General features: G+C 40.9%; 1 protein-coding gene across 1 annotated transcript; it reads left to right on the forward strand.

Annotated features, from left to right (window-relative positions):
- The first annotated feature begins 306 nt into the window (after positions 1-306).
- On the forward strand, positions 307-10,143 carry LOC115597237 (uncharacterized). Its single transcript, XM_030442996.1, has 5 exons — positions 307-3,048; positions 4,167-4,400; positions 6,240-6,396; positions 8,306-8,438; positions 8,818-10,143. Exons 1-5 carry the CDS (start codon positions 476-478, stop codon positions 9,003-9,005), a joined length of 3,285 nt encoding a protein of 1,094 aa, XP_030298856.1. The 5' UTR covers positions 307-475; the 3' UTR covers positions 9,006-10,143.
- The last annotated feature ends 6,698 nt before the right edge of the window (positions 10,144-16,841 follow it).

Raw genomic sequence — 16,841 nt, forward strand, 5'->3', positions numbered from 1 at the left:
CAGAGATACTTCTTCACTTCCTAAAGTGGCTGACACTACGTTTTCAGTGACTGCCACAACACGAACGGTCCCGAAACTCTCTCAAACATTCGTAGTTGGCATTTCAAGATTTAGTGATGTATTGAAGCCCCGAGTTTCAGCAAACCCTGAGCTGAACAGTATCGATAGCGTGTTGTCACTCAAGACCCCACCACTGGCAGCCACAGCTGGGTTCCTGCGAGCTCAGCCCCACTTTACAGAAAACAGTTCTACTCTCAGTGCATCAATTATTTACAGCGCCTCAGATCACAGGTATAAATTTGGTGCTTCAGTTTCGAAGGAGAAACCACTTTCACAGACTACGAATGAGAGCGGGCGAGCAAAACACATTACCCCTGCACATATATTTGAATCGCGTGTCAAGGACCCTTTAACCTCCAACATTATTGAAGATGTGAATTTATCTACATCAGTGAATCCTGCCCAGCTCCTGCAGATGTATAATGACTCACTTACCACCCCACCCACAACCGGGGCCTTATCATTTGAAGCCCACATCTCCGTTGGCAAGTTGCGGCCTCACCAATTGCAATCAGCCCCTCAGATAAGCCAGTCCTCCTCCTCCTCTTCCTCCTCCTTTGACATGACTTCAAGCCAGCCCTGCTCATTTAAACTGTCAGAGCAGACAGCCCATTCAGATGCTTTGCATGCTCCTGTTGATGATAACAAGCAGAGATCTGTACAGACCCTAATGGCATCAATGAGCCCTAAAGCAAAGAGCGATCAATTTCCTCTTGGCAGCGTGTCACCGCAGCTAAACCTTGTGATATTTGGAGGTGACAGTTTACCTGACACCTATGGCTTGACAGAGCTAACAAGATCAGCATCAGCAAAAGAAATAGTGAAGGCAAATTCCAATGCTGAATATGTAAATAATGAAAGAGGACATGCTGAGTCCTTGTTAGGGACTGCTGCTGATACAAATCAAACTGAGGAGAATGACGGTCTGCAAGAGAAAGTGACCTTGGCAGATGCAGTCACAAAGCACATGGCAGAAAGAAGAGGGGAAAAGAATGATACTCCATTCGTAACACAAACAACTGACAGGAGGAAAAACCACGTCAGGAACACTGAAGAATTCAGCTCTTCGTTTGTGACACAGATTGAGAAACCAGCAGTAAAAAACACTGATGAAAACAGCCACAACGAGCTGCAAGATGTAGGTGTCAATGATGAAGCAAACAACATATTGAAAGCTACACCTGGGAATAATCATCTTGCCCAGTTAGAAGGTTTAAATGAAACAAATGCTCAGCCCATCTTGTTTGCAATTCAGATCAGCAACACTAAGCAGGCAATAAATGAGGATTTTGACAAAAATGATCCAACTGGCACCACAGCATTTGCTAAATCAGATAATCTGCAGGAAATACCCCAAATGCAGTCTAATGATGCGCTTAACAATGCCTTTTCTGATATGGAGTATCATGCAGCAAAAACAATTGAAAAGCAAGCTCCCTCCACACCACAAGGCACTTTGGATGACAACACTCTCCCTGTTACACACATTAATTTCAAAAGTGACCTTCAGCTCCCCAATACATCCTCACAGCAGTCTGCTGACCGGATAATAAATGTTACCTCCGATTTTCGGATAATAGCGACTGAAACTAGTGATTTTGTGTCACTGCCACCAACCGGTCTAATTGTGTCCATGGCAGTTCCTGAATCAGCCCTGACCATGACTGAGCATGTCCAAGTTGTTATTGAAAAGCCATCTCAAGCTGCAAATGCTGAATGTATGGCACATCCCAGTATTCATATTGAGTCTTTGTCACGAAGAGAGCCTCTCACAACTGTGAACACTAGCAAACTCACCCCTGCTGTGAACAGAAAGAACAGGACAGAAACACAGAGTCTAGAGAAGCCTGAGCATGAAATCTCTGCCCAGGCTATTGAACAGAGCCAACACCAGCTACCTAGCATGATCCCAACACGCCGTGTCAGTGACCCTGGACAGGGCATCCAGACAGGTTTGTTAAATGCTGCCCACAGAGCTGGAGAGGCACATGACTCTACACCTACCATGGTAGCAGACCACTCATCATTCAAAGTCATTGAAACAGCTGTCTCGACAAAGAGTTCTTTCGAAGCAAAACATCCTCTACATGAGAGGAATCATACACATACACTAGATGGAGCAGACAAACATAATACGCATGCATTACCTGAAAAGACCTCAATAAGTCAAGTGATACTTGGAGCTGTGACTGATTCTGTACCACCTACAGCAATCTCACCTATAGAGATTATTAATGAAACCAGCTGTAGGACAATTGGCTGTGCTAAGTCAGGCGGGACAACTGAAACAACAATTGGAGCAAGTGAGATTGATCATACCGCTCCAGAGAAAATGGATAAAACACAGGCTGAAAACACAGCAAAAGATCATTTTAATGCAGCACACACTCCTGACACAAAACCTGAAAATGGCAACTGTAGCACAGGCTGTCCTGGACCTGGAAAGGCAAGCCCTCAGGCCACCAACCTCGCCTATTCACTGCTTTCACCAGCCACCAGTAAATCTGATCATGACCCTGCCAATGTTGATGGGACCGCTACAAAAAGTGCCAACAGTATGACCTACGAGACTTCAACAAAAACATTGAGAGCACTTGTTGAAACTAATCATCTGGAGAGACGTGGGACACTTGAGCAGGGTCAGTTTGCAGAGAAAACAGCACAAAAACAATCTCACAGAGAGTCCTCTAAAGCTCACGAGGCTATTGCAGCAGGGGTCACATTATCTGAACCTGAAGCAACTACTGCGCAGACCACTGTTGAGTCTGCTGAGCGGACACTGCTTGCTGAAAACAACACCAAAACACAATTAAAGAGAGCCAAAGCTGAGATATTTGAGGCACAAAATGCCACCAGGTCAACACGGGCTGTGTCTGAAGAGGGGGCATCAATACAGGAGTCTGTGCGTAGGCTGTTACTGCCGGAGCCTGAATCAGAGCTGCCGAGGAGGAAACACAGGAGAAGGACCTCACCTCTTCATCTCTCCGGGTAATCATATTATGTGTCCTATTATTCTGGCATTATCTATTAATCATGCGTTAACAAATTAAAGAACCATACTGGTGATTTTGCACAAGTTATCCTATTAAGTGGATAACCCATCACAGCAAACTGCTTTATTTCTTCCCTAAATTAATTTAGTTAATGTGATGCAGTGATGAGCAGTTACAGTTCTGAAAACAGTTCTAGTGGGATGCATTCAGGCCTCTCCTAAATCTAATATCTGGGAGTCTACTGCTCAACAATATTGCAGTCATGAGCTGTGGTGGTGGAGTCAAACCTGGACAGGGCAAACCATACTCACAAGAATGTGGTCTCTGTAATTCCTTAAAGTCTGTATACACACACATTTTAGTATAATACATTAAAAAAGATTAATGCAATTATGTACAACATTTTTTGTGTGAAGTGAAGTTAGCTACTGAAGTAGCTATGTAACAAAAATGTTACATTTCATGCTCGTACTTTAATGGTTATCTAGCTATTGGTTTCTGACCAAAAAGCTGCAAAACATTCCTATTGATCTCAGGTGGACTTTGTTTAAATTGCAAATTAGCTCATTTTAGCATTATACAGGCTAAAAGAAGATTGCAAACATTGCATACATGCTAAATATCAGCATATTAGCATTGTCACTATGAGCATTATGACATTAGCCTTTAGCTCAAAGCATCAGTTTGTGCATGTCCTGCCTCACAGGGCTGCTTGGTGCGACTGTACACTGTTAAGTCTTGTTTCCATAGAAATGGATGCTGTTTGGCAGCTCATCTAATTTGTCAGAGAATCCTTAAATGCACCAACAGTGCTTTGGACCAGACTTCATAAAATTCCAGCTCAAGTTTGACACAATCCTTCACTGTGATGGATTATACATCTCAAGAAAGTTTCAGCTCTCCAGAGTTCATATACAGCAAAATAGATGGAAATAAATTACTGCCTGGAAGGGAAATCAATCATGTCAATCTGCTAGAGCATATTCCTTCTGGCCATGGTTACTATATGTTATTTGTAATGTACTATTTGGCCTTAAACGAGCAAAATTACTGATGTAGTCCTTTAATTAAATGGACGAACTGCATACACCATTGTTTTCTGTCCTTTGCCAGTGTAACAGAAGTTTCCGATGACATGTGTGGCAGTGGGAACTACACAGCAGAGATGAGTCTGACCTCGGAGAGAGGTGTAGAGCCTGGTGATGCTGTTCCAGCCATTGGGAACATCAGAGTGGTTATCAACCTGAAGACAAACAACAGTCGGATAAATCTTGAGGTCACCTCCTGTTGCCTGTCCCCAACGATCCAGCCTGACCTCAACAACTCCACCTGCTGCCTTTTCTCCAGGTACACAGGACAGGCTGAAATAAGGTGACTGGGAAAGGATTTTTTTTGTGTTACCTTAAAAGGAGTTTGCTGTGATTTCATTTCAAGGTAAAGGTTCTTGATTAAGCACAAGAATACGAGGACACACAGCTCTAAAATTCTATTTTCCCTCAGTGTTAAACCGAAAATGAAATAAAACAGTCAACAAATGCAGCAGTCGGAAATGTACAGTACATTTTCTGATAAATCTGCTGCCAGTCTTTCATTTCAATTTCTTTTTCTTATTTCATATGCTACCTTATAAGGTTGAATTTGCACTGAAGTTGTCAGAATGAATTATAAAAACCTGGCGTTTGTTTTTTTGGGGGCATATTATAGGAATACGGCCATGGATAATGCACATTTCACCCTCTATAAGAGCTACGAGAAACCTGGCTAGACTTACAAAATGTGTTTACTAGAAAAACAGTGTAACTTCAATTCATATCAATCCAGGGAGTTGCAGGTAAATTTTTTAAGAGCTGAATATTCCTCAGCTCGGTACCAGAGGACTGCTATACGTTTATGGTGTTATCTCTGTGAGGCAGCATCACTCAGAGAGATGGAAATTCAGTGCACTGCTGCAGTCTTAGAGAGGCAGCAGTATAAATGCACCACCTCTAAAATATGGGAAAATGTGAATAGGCTGGTTGTTGACTTTTACTTTGACTTGTAAAATGTGTGTACACCTGGGCCAAATCTTTTTAATATGTACGACTTTTTTTTTTTTTAGAAAAAATAGGAAAAACCTTCAAAGTCAGCCTTAAAGGTGCTACATGTAAGAATTTTAGTTTAAAACATTAACTACAATTATCAACACAAAGTGTAGAAATAACTTTTTCGATTTATGTCAAAGATGTATATGTCTTGTGTTGAAAATTAACTCCAAGCCACATTGTACCTCAGGCGGTGATAGTCCAGTAGTAAAAGCCACACACACTACTCTGGTGCTCTGAGCTCTCATTCTGGGCAGACTCAACTACCACTAGCTGCATGATTGACAGAGCTAACTAGTTACAGTTAGAAGCAGTTATGAGTGAAGCCCTATGAAGCACTATGTAACAGACATTATATGACATTATATTTTATATATAATTAATTACATATATATTATAACATATATACACTACAGTTAGTCAGCAGACTTACAGTTGATACTGTGATGTAGAGAAACTGCAAATAGTAAAACTAAAATTATATTTGAAATAAAAGATTGGCAGTTTGGTTTCGTTCTGCCTGTGTTTCGGTATCACATTTGGGCTTGAACATGCAGGTTGTACTGACGTCATGCTTACCAGCTGTAGCACTGTTATTTTAGATCACACTACCTTTGTCGGCATGACCAGAACAGAGTGTTCAAGACACAGCGTGAAAACGGTGCTGCAGCGATGCACTATATGAGAAAACTAATGTATGTTCTGAAATTTTAAGTATATAAACTTATTCTACTAGGCCCCTCAAATAAAAGTATGGACCTGATTTAGCATAATATGACCTCTTTAAGTTATTATTATGCACCATGAGTAATGAAGCTAATCCGACAGCAGCATAAGAAAAAGCTGACCTTTACCTAACCAGGTTTCTTTTCTCTTAAGCTTTCAACCCAATTCAATACAAATTATTGATAGCTTGCTTGTCTATGCTTTTTCTGTTCTCATGTTTATTGATTAAGACAGCCTTAATGGCTTTTGGCAGCCGTATTGAGGCTTTACCTGCAAGATATTCTCAGTTTGAAATTGTTTCTGAAACGTGACTATTTCTTTCAAGGTAAAAATGACTCTGCTAAGGTTATATACTGTGGTGTTTGTGTTGCTGCCTCAGGTTAGCAGCAGAGCCAGCGGGGATCACGCTGCTGCCCAGTGCCCTGTCAACCAGTGCCAGCTTCACCATCAGTCTTTTTGAAATGATTAATTACTCAGTAGTGTACCTACACTGCGATCTCAGTGTCTGCCTGAGAAACCGCTCCGACTGTGAAAGGGTAAGACTACGGCAGGTGCACGGTGTCATGAATGCGAGAGAATGAGCGGCTGAGAGTGATTTAAATTTAGTGACACGGGGTGTGACACTGTGAAAACAGGGGAGACAGATGAAGAGTGAGCAACCTGATGTAAATGGGCCGGGGAGATGAGCAAGAAGGGAGACCGAGGTGAGTGAGAAAGAGCAGTAGAGGTGAAGGGAGATGAATGAATGTATAGTTGAATATGAAATGAAAACTAGGAGGACAGATTATTTTCCTGTGTCAAAAGTGGAAAAAAGTGGGTGTAGTATGATGCCTAAATGTGAAGAGAGTGAGATGTTGTGACTAAGACTGAGGCCGACAGCCAAAGACATGCAGCCTAAAGCATCTGTCATGCCATTATGTGCGCTGAAGGTCGGATAAGGTCTTTGCTAAATTTTCAGAATAACACTTGCACGAGCAGCAAAAGGATGCTGATACCAACTGCTGTCTCCTGCTGCTGTGGGAATGTGACCCCTTGATTTAATGGGAAAAAAACGAATCATCTGACGAGCACACGGTGGAGGGCAGAGGTGAAACAGAGGATAAACTCTGGAGACTAATTGTGATGTCTGCCTTTGCAAAGCACGTCTGCAGCTCTTTGGTGATATCTCCTCATGTTTTCTAGTAAACAGTGCTGCAGAGGCGAGGTATTTTTGAAAGCTAACCTGGAAGTTAGCATCGCCCTGGTTGCCTTTGTAAAAAGCCTGCAGGATCTTTTTAATAGGATTTTGGATTATTGCCTCTGTGGAGCAAGATAATCTTCACAGATAAACATCATTTTTAAGATTTTTGAAGTAGAAGTGGCTAAAGTTAGGTTATACAATTGCATGCAGTACAATTGCCAGGATATAATGTTAACATTCCTGCAAACCACAGTAACGTCCAAGGTTGACATTTGTACGAAACGTGCCATATCACTCACAAATGAAATGCTTATATTATTACTTGTTGCAACAGGTGTGGAGGCGAAGGATGTGGCGTTATTGTAAGCCAACAAGGCTCCCCGACGGGTGACTGGAGTTCGAATACTGGATAAAAACAAAACCATCTTTTTTGTCACCCTAAACGCTCTACAATTCACACGAGGGGTGTTGCAGTATTTTATGATGTGAAAATCTCTTGAACTTATGTTAACCAAAATCAAGATTCACGGTATCAAACGAAAAACTAGTGCAAAAAACCCACTGACTTTGAGACAGGGGAAAACTATGTGCAAAAATGCTGATGTATTACTAGGTTTTTGGACTCCTTCCTGTGTTGCAAAGGCCTCTTACACCAGCAGGTTTTTTCTTGCTGCAGATAATGGTCAGTTTCAAATATTACAACTGTTTGCACTGAGTTACTGATGCTTTAAATGCATTGCCCTGTCACGATATATGTGTGAAGAGTGTGAACTTGCCTGTTTTCCACATAATCCACAACTTTTCTTTGGGTGTCTAATGATCTTTTCTCCCCTTGTTTTCTTAAAATCATTTTCCCCCTTTTTGCACCTCTACACGTTTCCCTGAAACATTTCCACGAGTGCTATACATTATATTTCAGCTGTCTTGTTTGAACTGCTCCAGCACAGTGGGGGCCGCATAGATTAAAAGAAAGAGAGTCGCTTTCAAGCTAAAAATCTATTTCCAACACTCTACTTGAAATAGATGCTTCTCCTCCTGCCTTTTCATCCAAATGAAAAAAAAGACCACAAAGGAAAACATGGTTCAGACATATTTATCAGAGAAATGCACCTTTCGTTGTTTCAATTGCTCACTCTGTGCATCGTTCTGGCTAGTTTTGATGATAAACAGGAATACCATCCTTCTTCCAAAAATGTAATTACCTGTTGTCTTCTCTTATATTTTTCACACTCACATGATACATAATTCCCCTTGTCTTTTTATAGCAGTGTCTTCAGCAGAGGAGTGCATTTGCCTTAGAGGGCCCAGATGCTGTTGTCACCAATCTCAGGAATCGCATATCCTTTGGCCCCATGGTAAAGGAGGAAGTGAAAAATTCTACCTCCCCGGAGGAGATAGGTAATTATTCACTGTGTCTTAAAACAAAAAAAAAAACAATCAATTTGAGATAATGCAGCGCATGTGAGAGATGCTTCTGCAGGACAGGAAATGAGAGATGACCATGTAATTTATCTATAGCATGTGAGGAAAAGAGCCATATAATTAAGTGGCTCTCTGTGTGCAAATATATGTGTCTCCATGGGTTTATCATTGAAAGCTCATCAGTGTGCAAAACACACAAACAATGAGTCCAGACTGGCTCTCCATCATGATTGCTGTGTACCTTTGAGCTCCAAGCGTTGTGCTCTTTCTTAATGTAACACAATAACGAAACCGAAAAGAAGCTCAAATCACGACTGTAGCCTCATGTCAGATTATTATTTGCTTAATTTCTCAGACCCAACGGAGCTGGACCTGGTGCTGGTCATAGTAAGCCTGGTCGTCGGCTCCTCTCTCGTCACAGTGATGTTGCTGCTGGTGTGGCTGGCCTACCGTCGCCGGGCATTCTGGCCTCTATACTCGGCGGCTCCTCCGCGAGCCTGCTGTGGCTGTCTGCGCGCGGGAGGTGACTTAATCCTACCGTGACCACGGAGGAACCACCGCCAATTACACTGATCGCATCCCCACCAAAATAGCTGCCGACAATTACATTAGTCAACAGACAGAGGAGCAGTCAATCATATTAACTGTAGAGCAGAGGCGGCCGGTCATATCAGCCGGTATAGGCCAGACTAGACGATGAGGCGCAATCCAATTCACACCTCCTCTCATAGGTGACACAGCTGTTGCAGGCAAATTTCACACTTAGCCATGAGCAGTCTATTATCATTCACTGCAAATAAACATCATATCTAAATAGAAAAAGCTGCTCTGATCCCTTTATTTTCCCTCAGTGGCAACAAATCAATACTCTTTCTATCGCTCTTTGGGATTGATAGCTCGTTAATATACTCGTTTAGAATAATATATGCATTCATGGCTTGACATTTGTATCGAGCCCCTGTGATAGACGGTTTAGAGACAATGTGTCTCATTGGGTGAAGAGAAATTCAAGCAAATTTATTAGTGAAAGAAAACATAAAGAACCCTCTGCGATGTTGGTTTTCTTCCTTTAAAATGTCCAATCAAAATGACTTATCGTGAAGTGTCTTCACTTGTAATCTCCGCCAGACATGAGGGGGGTGTACGTGGTGGTCACGTTAGAGAATTTTATCTTTTGCCATTTCTACTGAAATGGCTTAAGAATTACATTTTTCATCACTGGTGTTTCAAAACCTGTATATTGTCTCCCCCTTTATTCCAGTACTCTCATGCATGCATGATGGCCACACAGCCTACCCTGTGCTCCCTGTTCCCCACCCACATGCCTCCAGACATGCCTGGCAGAGAGCTGCACTCCACTGAGTGCACTCTCCCACTTTTGATCTCTCTGTCAGGAGGAATTCTTGATCTTTGACTTAAATCCATGTTGCGAATCTCTGACCTGAACCCTCAATCATTACAGTGAAATAGTAAATAATGTATATAAACTAGTATATATTAATCCCTATAGGAGTGTTTCTCACATCATACATATAGGGTACCTTCCCCTGTGTTAAAGTCCTAGGGTAAAGCACATTATTCACTTTTGTCAATGTCAACACTGATTCTTTATCCCTTGCTATGTATGTAGGTGCACAGCTTTGCAGAGAGCTAAAACAATTTCAATAAAGGTTGAAGGCAGCAAAATGTTTGTGGTGTTTTCACAGCGATTGTGAAAAGGAGAAAATGTACTGGAAAACAAATTAAGTCATTATGAAACAAGAAAATAATTATATTTCATAAACAAGAATTAGAATGGAGATGCCAGTATGCATCAAAACTGGTGGGGTGTGCTTCTGGCAATTTGTCACCCAATTTGTCTCCCAATTTGTCTCCTTTCTCATTCGTTACACAACTATTTTCTGTCACCATTTGTGTTTTCAACTGACTGCAACACTGTGAAAGCCTGACAGGGGAAACCTTGTGAACAGTCTGGCCACCATCCTCAGGTGAATGTAGAAGAACTGGAATAATCGTAGAAACACAATTCTGCACAAGACTAAGAGCCCCGCTGGTGGAGGAGGCAAAGGAGCTGAAGAGGGAGAGTGGTAGAAACCAAGGCAAAGCAACGGACAGGCATTCACTTGATGTTTCATGGGTGTCATGTTGAAGTCTGCACCCCGCTGATATATGTTCCCCTTTACAAGCAGGACTTTCTCCTTGATCAGCAAGGAAAAAACTTGTTAATAAATTCAAGTGTTTTCTTCTGCCTTTTCATGGCACTGAGATTAGGGTTTCTAAGTCAAACTGGGAGTCGTAAGGTTGTGTTTTTTACTTTGGACAGTAGCCAGGCTGTCAGCGGTAGCTATGTTGCTAACACAGGGAAAGACTAGAAGGTGGTCACGTTGAAAAGTTATTTATTTCTATTTTATTTTATCTATCTCAAGAGTGGCCTAAGTGGTCACATATTTTACATCAACAGTAAGCCAAGTGTAGCCACACCAGTCAGATGTGTTAATGGTCACATATCATAAAGATATCTTTTAAAGTTGAGTTTTATGCCCTCATGGTGTCTTCAGCTGACGACCTGAAAACTACAACAAAATAAAAGACTTATAAGTGTCAGAACAGACATCTGTCACTCACTGTTAGTGTCCATTGATAAGCAGCCTAAAACCTGTTAGCACAACAGATATCAGCTGAATATGAATAAAAATAAATACAAATGGAACATTTTACAAATACTTCAAACGAATTAAAGACAGTTACCAGGTGCACCTCTTGGTCTCAATGTAGAATAGCATCATTTCATAAAGCTGTTTGTTCTTAATCTGCAGCCATGTTGTGTCTGACCCATGATACTGCTGGTCCATGACATCACCACACAGCATTTCCCACAATGCCCCGCAACTAGGCTGTGGTATTCCATTAAATGAAGACTTGACAGAAGAAGTTATACAATTCTTGAACAAACATTTTAAGTATGTTTAAACACTTTCTCATCAAACTCTTTAACCCCTTTTTTAAATCATGTTTAAATGACTTTATTGAAGGAAATAATTGTGAATTTATGACAAAACATAGGCATTAAACATCTCAGTGAAACTGTCTCTGAGACAGTTACTCCCAGCATTAACGGGTACGAAATGCTTTTAATTATTTGCTGTTAAAGATCTGACAAAAGGCGTCTTGATGTTGCAATGTGAGCTCCACTGCTACAGCCCTGTGCCAGCAAGCAGAGGATGCCTCTGGCAACATACTTTTGAACTGAAACTAACTAAAATGATTCAGAGATGTTTTGCCTCATCACCATATAAAATGAGTCCGCACAGCAGGGAAAGCTTATCAGAAGAAATATATATATCTGGGGAAATCAAAGCAGACACTTCTGTATATTAACCAGGGTTTACATTTCCAACATTTATAAAGTAGACGATGCACAGAGTTCAAAGAAGAATATATTACCATATTACAATTTTCTAACTCTCACAAGTGAATCCTTGACATCGTGTGCCTCTGGTGATCACATCCGCTGCGTTTCTGCTTTCGCTCACATACCTTGCATGCAAACAGTTCGTCTGGAATACAAGTAGCAAAGATATCTGCTTAAGATAAGAATTTCATAAAAAAAATGTTCATTGCTCTTGATGGATACACAGGAACCAATTAATGCTCCAGTTCGGAACACACAGCTAACAAACCCCAGCATTTTTTAAACTGTCAGCTCACCTCACAGCTCATCACTCTTTGATCCTGTTTAGTTATGCTTAGCGCTTTCTGTGCGCACTGAATATGGACGCTGGAGTTAAGCTTGTTAGTTATTAGAGGACAGGGGGGGGGGGGCAAGAGAAAAGCCTTTGGCTCCAGTCAGTCAGCTCACCCAGCATGGTGGAGCCTGCTAATGTGATTGGCTGAGCTGCGAGATGGGAGTTCCATCAATGAAGACAGACTTCTCCCCTCAGGTAGCCTATCAGGAATCTGATCACGAGTGCCGGGTTTTCATTGGAACATCAATCCATGAGTCTGTCCTAAATAATGGTGTGAGTTAGTGAAGCGTGAAACTATGGCTGTCAGTGAATGTTAAATTCATCTATTAGCAGTCCTGCATACATATAGAGAGAAAGAGTTGAAGGGTTAGGGTGCATGGGCGGAAATTTTGTTTAAATGACTTCTGCAATAGAGACATATATATATATATATATATATTTATAATAGATGAATATATAATAGAATGTGGCCATCAAAATAATAATATACTAGATGAATATGTATATATATATATATATATATATATATATATATATATATATATATATATATATATATGTGTATATATATATATATGTATATATATATATATATATATATATATATATATATATATATATATATATATATATATAAATGTGTGTTTGTGTGTATATAAATATGTATATATGTATATGTATATATTTATACATATATATATATATAATATACAAAAAACTTCTGTCAGCCAATGTAAATGATCCTGTAATAGCATTCTGTCAAAATAATTAGTCTGCAATCATATTAAGCCGCCTGATGAGTGAGCAGCATTTTCCATTGAGGATGACTGCAGACGTATACTTCAGGCCACGCTGAATGCAAGTTATCCCCACAGATGTGCATCCTCCTGCAGCCCTGCTGGGCGAGGCAGCAGTTTGAGAAACGTCAGGGAGGGGAAAATCCTATTGAAGCGGAATTATTAATTCTAACCATCTCTTTTAAAAATGAAAGCCTGAACAAAGGGCCACCCCAGAGCAAAGAAGAAGAGACGATAAGATCGAGGAATCCCGACCTGCAGCTGCTCCCCAATGAGACGCACATCACCAAAGTCGTAATGAACCACATTTACATTTACATTTTATAAAAAGGCAGACACAATGAGAGGTAAGCATGCTCAATGGAAGTGAGTTTATGGTGGAGATTTACACTATGCTCAGCAGGAGCTATATTGAATCTAAATGTGCCATAGAAACCCAAGGGGAGATGACCTAAATATTTATACTACTGCCAAACCTACTGGTGGCCCAGAGGAACAATTTATATAAATACGTTTGTCCGTGCCTATAAATGTATGAGTTCATCAACAACACACCTCATCCCCAGATAAATTTGGCTGTAAAGGGGCTGGAGCGGCGGCAGAGTATAACTGACAGACCCATAAAACAGACCAGCAGGTGGGAGTAAAAAGGAAGGCGGTAAGACATCTTTGTTTCCTCATCTTCTTGAATGAGCTTCCTAATACCATAATCCTCTCACATGAGCCAGGCAGTTTAAATCTTTTCTCACAAATAACAGCCCGCTTTAATGATGCAGAAAAAAGAAAAAAAAGAGATCCTCGATTTTCAGGTCTGACAGGAAATCAAGGCTGAAGTCAGAAAATGTCTTGACACATTGGGAACAGTTCACACGTCCCAGGAAAGACACAGTTTGCAGCAATGCTAAATTTGAGGTTCATTTTAGGTAATTATTGCATAATTCACAGTGTGCTGACTGCATTGTGAGGCTGATAGTGACACATCCGATTTAACAGAAAATGGTCTTCGTGAAACACAAAGACAATGGGTGTAATCCAAATGTAATAATTCCGAATTGGTGTCTGATGAAAGCAGAAAGCCTCCAACAGAAATCAATGAAAAAAGCTTTTGATCTTCTGTTTTTCTCTCTGTAAGTCTTGAGCAAACTAGCCACACATACTATATGTGATTAAAAATAAGAGAAAAAGGGGAGAAGATAAAAGATATTTTACTTCATAATGAGTTCTTGAGCTTTGCCAACAAAGTATAAAGTCAGTTTTCACTTTGATTCAACCAAGTTAACATAAGCTTAACTTAAATTTTCCTTTATTATTTAACTTTGTTGTTGTTGCCTACAAAACGTTTTGTGTCCTTTGATGGAAACTGCAGAAAGTAATCCTTATGTGTTTAAATTGGTATGAAAATCTCTATTGAGATAACTCACCCTAGAATCACTTGTACGTCAGCTGTAATTAGGGAGAACCAACTGCCATTCAAATCAGAGCCGAAACTTTGCAGAGAGTACTCATGTCTGCAAAGTTAAAGTGAAACTCTCGGCAAAAAGCAACCGAGGATTTATTTGTGATTGAATATGAGTCAAACCTTCGTGTTAAGGCATAATCATGACGAAAAGAGGACCGTAGTTTCATTTTCGGACATCGCCGTCATGACAGACAAAAAGTGTCGATCCCTGAGTGCGACCTAACAGGCAGAGGGGTAATGGTGGCCCGCTCCTCAAGCCTGCCTGTTAGGTCACGCTCGGGGATCGGCACTTTTTGTTTGCAATTATGGAACGCGCCGGAGATCCAGCTCCTACCGCGAGTAGTTCAAAAACCTTCTTTTTAGTAAACTCTGTGTACACAAACAATGTTCTCAATGCTAGTGTTCATGTGTAGAGATCCTGGTGATACTTCGAGCAAAGTTTCATGTAGTGTCGAGTCTTCTTAGTGTTTTAAAAATAGCGATTTTGATGCTAGCATAAGAGGGCCCTCGCACTCCATTGAAAATTAGCTTGCCCGAAAACGAAACTACGGTAAATCTTAAAAGTGCCTCTTTCGTAATTATGCGTTTCCACGAAGGTTTGACTCATATTCAATCACAAATAAAACCTTGGTTGCTTTTTGCCGAGAGTTTCACTTTAATATGAGAGATGGGGGTTTGTTTGCTTAGCAAGAAAGACTAGAAACAGGGTTAAACAGTGAGCCTTGACAACAAAATACACCTCCGAGCATCAGTTCAATTTGTTAGTTCGTCCCCAGTTTGGCAGATACATTAAGCAGAGCACACACACACACACACACACACACACACACACACACACACTTATTAACAAGTGATATTTCCTTTGTTTAATCCATACAACAAACCTACGTGTTAAAATGCATGTTGGTTTACGCTCATATTCTTACCCTAACCCTAACCAATCTTCCTGCCTAAACCAAACCAAACACACCAGTAAAGACATGTCAACACAGTGGCTCAGAGGGAGAGCGGTTGTCCAACATTCAGAAGGTAGGTGGTTTGATCCCCAACAACTGCAGTCTACATGTCAAAGTGCCTTTGGGCAAAATACTGAATCCCAAAATGCCAGGTGGCTCTTTTATCCATGTGTGACTATGAAAGGTTGTTATGCCTGATGAGCAGGTGGCAACTTGCACTAGCGTACCACATGTAGACCAGGGGAACTGAACCAACAATCTTCTAATAACAAGAGGCTAGCTCTACCCCTGAGTCACAGCTGCCAAGACCAGTTATCATTTACTAGCCAGTAGCCACTATCAGAAGCAGAGTAGGACCGGTCATGTGTTGAAAAGAGTTGCATATGGGAGGGAGATCTACATTCAACCACAGTAAAACTTCTTTATAGCTTAATAGGTGCTAGTGGACAGAGCCATGCCTGCTGTTTCCAGGTTTCATCATTCTTATTTTAAAGTCTGGTGGCTCAGTCTTCTCATTTAGGAACTTGACACTAACAGCGAACTAGACAATTCCCCGCCGGGAAATCGCGAGAGTGGGCTGTGCGCTTTGCCCCATGACGAAAAAGCAAACATGGCATCAGCAAAGTTTCCTCACCATCAAGCGGCAAAAGGCCTTAAGGAACACACACATTAAGTTTTGTGGTCCTAGTTTCAGAAATGTGGTAATAGGAGCGAGTTAAAAAAGGCCGCAGTTTTGCAAATCCTCTTCCCGATTTACATTGGAGTGAATGGAGCAGTTGAGAGCTACTCTTGTCGGTTAGAGGCAGATCAATCCAAAACCATAAATCTTACCGATAAAGTAGACACATTGGGAGAAAGAAGACAAGTGTGGCTACAACTCTGGAAAATATCACTGTTTTTGAGCCTAATTTGTGGCCAGGATCATCACGGAAAGAGAAAATGTCTGAGCAAATTTTTGAATCTCTCTCCCTCTGTCAGTTGGCCCTCTCGACTCTGCTGCACGAACATTCCGCCATACACAATCATTGAAAACCAAAATCCAAAATCACTCACCGTCATTCAAGGATCACAGTTCAAAAACTACACATCATAGCAAAAAAGTTCAAATACAACTTAAATACTCAGGACTTGTGCCTACACTGGAATTGTGTTTCTACGTGAACGTATGCCAGAGCAGGAGATGTTTGAAAAACGTCGCAGATTTGCGACTTTTTTGACCTCGTCCCATTCATTCCTTATGGGAAATTTATCGCAGTTTTTCGCGACTTACGTCGGGTAAAATAAATATTTCGTAAAGCTGAATAATAGCAACCCGAGTACGATCGAGCCGCACATTGAATGAGCGAAAAAAATAATCATTAAATGTAGTTTAAATGTTGGGAAATATACTGTGTGTGTGCGTTTGTGTGCATGTGAGTGCA

This window comes from Sparus aurata, chromosome 2 (genome assembly GCF_900880675.1).
Source record: "Sparus aurata chromosome 2, fSpaAur1.1, whole genome shotgun sequence".
NCBI classification, from domain to species: domain Eukaryota; kingdom Metazoa; phylum Chordata; class Actinopteri; order Spariformes; family Sparidae; genus Sparus; species Sparus aurata.

What these genes read in the sequence shown, in the direction of transcription:
- LOC115597237 (XM_030442996.1), top strand. Translation starts at nt 476, where the DNA reads ATGTATAATGACTCACTTACCACCCCACCCACAACCGGGGCCTTATCA. An exon ending in TCACCTCTTCATCTCTCCGG is followed by an intron (nt 3,049 to 4,166) that starts GTAATCATATTA and finishes GTCCTTTGCCAG; the next exon opens with TGTAACAGAAGTTTCCGATG. An exon ending in ACCGCTCCGACTGTGAAAGG is followed by an intron (nt 6,397 to 8,305) that starts GTAAGACTACGG and finishes GTCTTTTTATAG; the next exon opens with CAGTGTCTTCAGCAGAGGAG.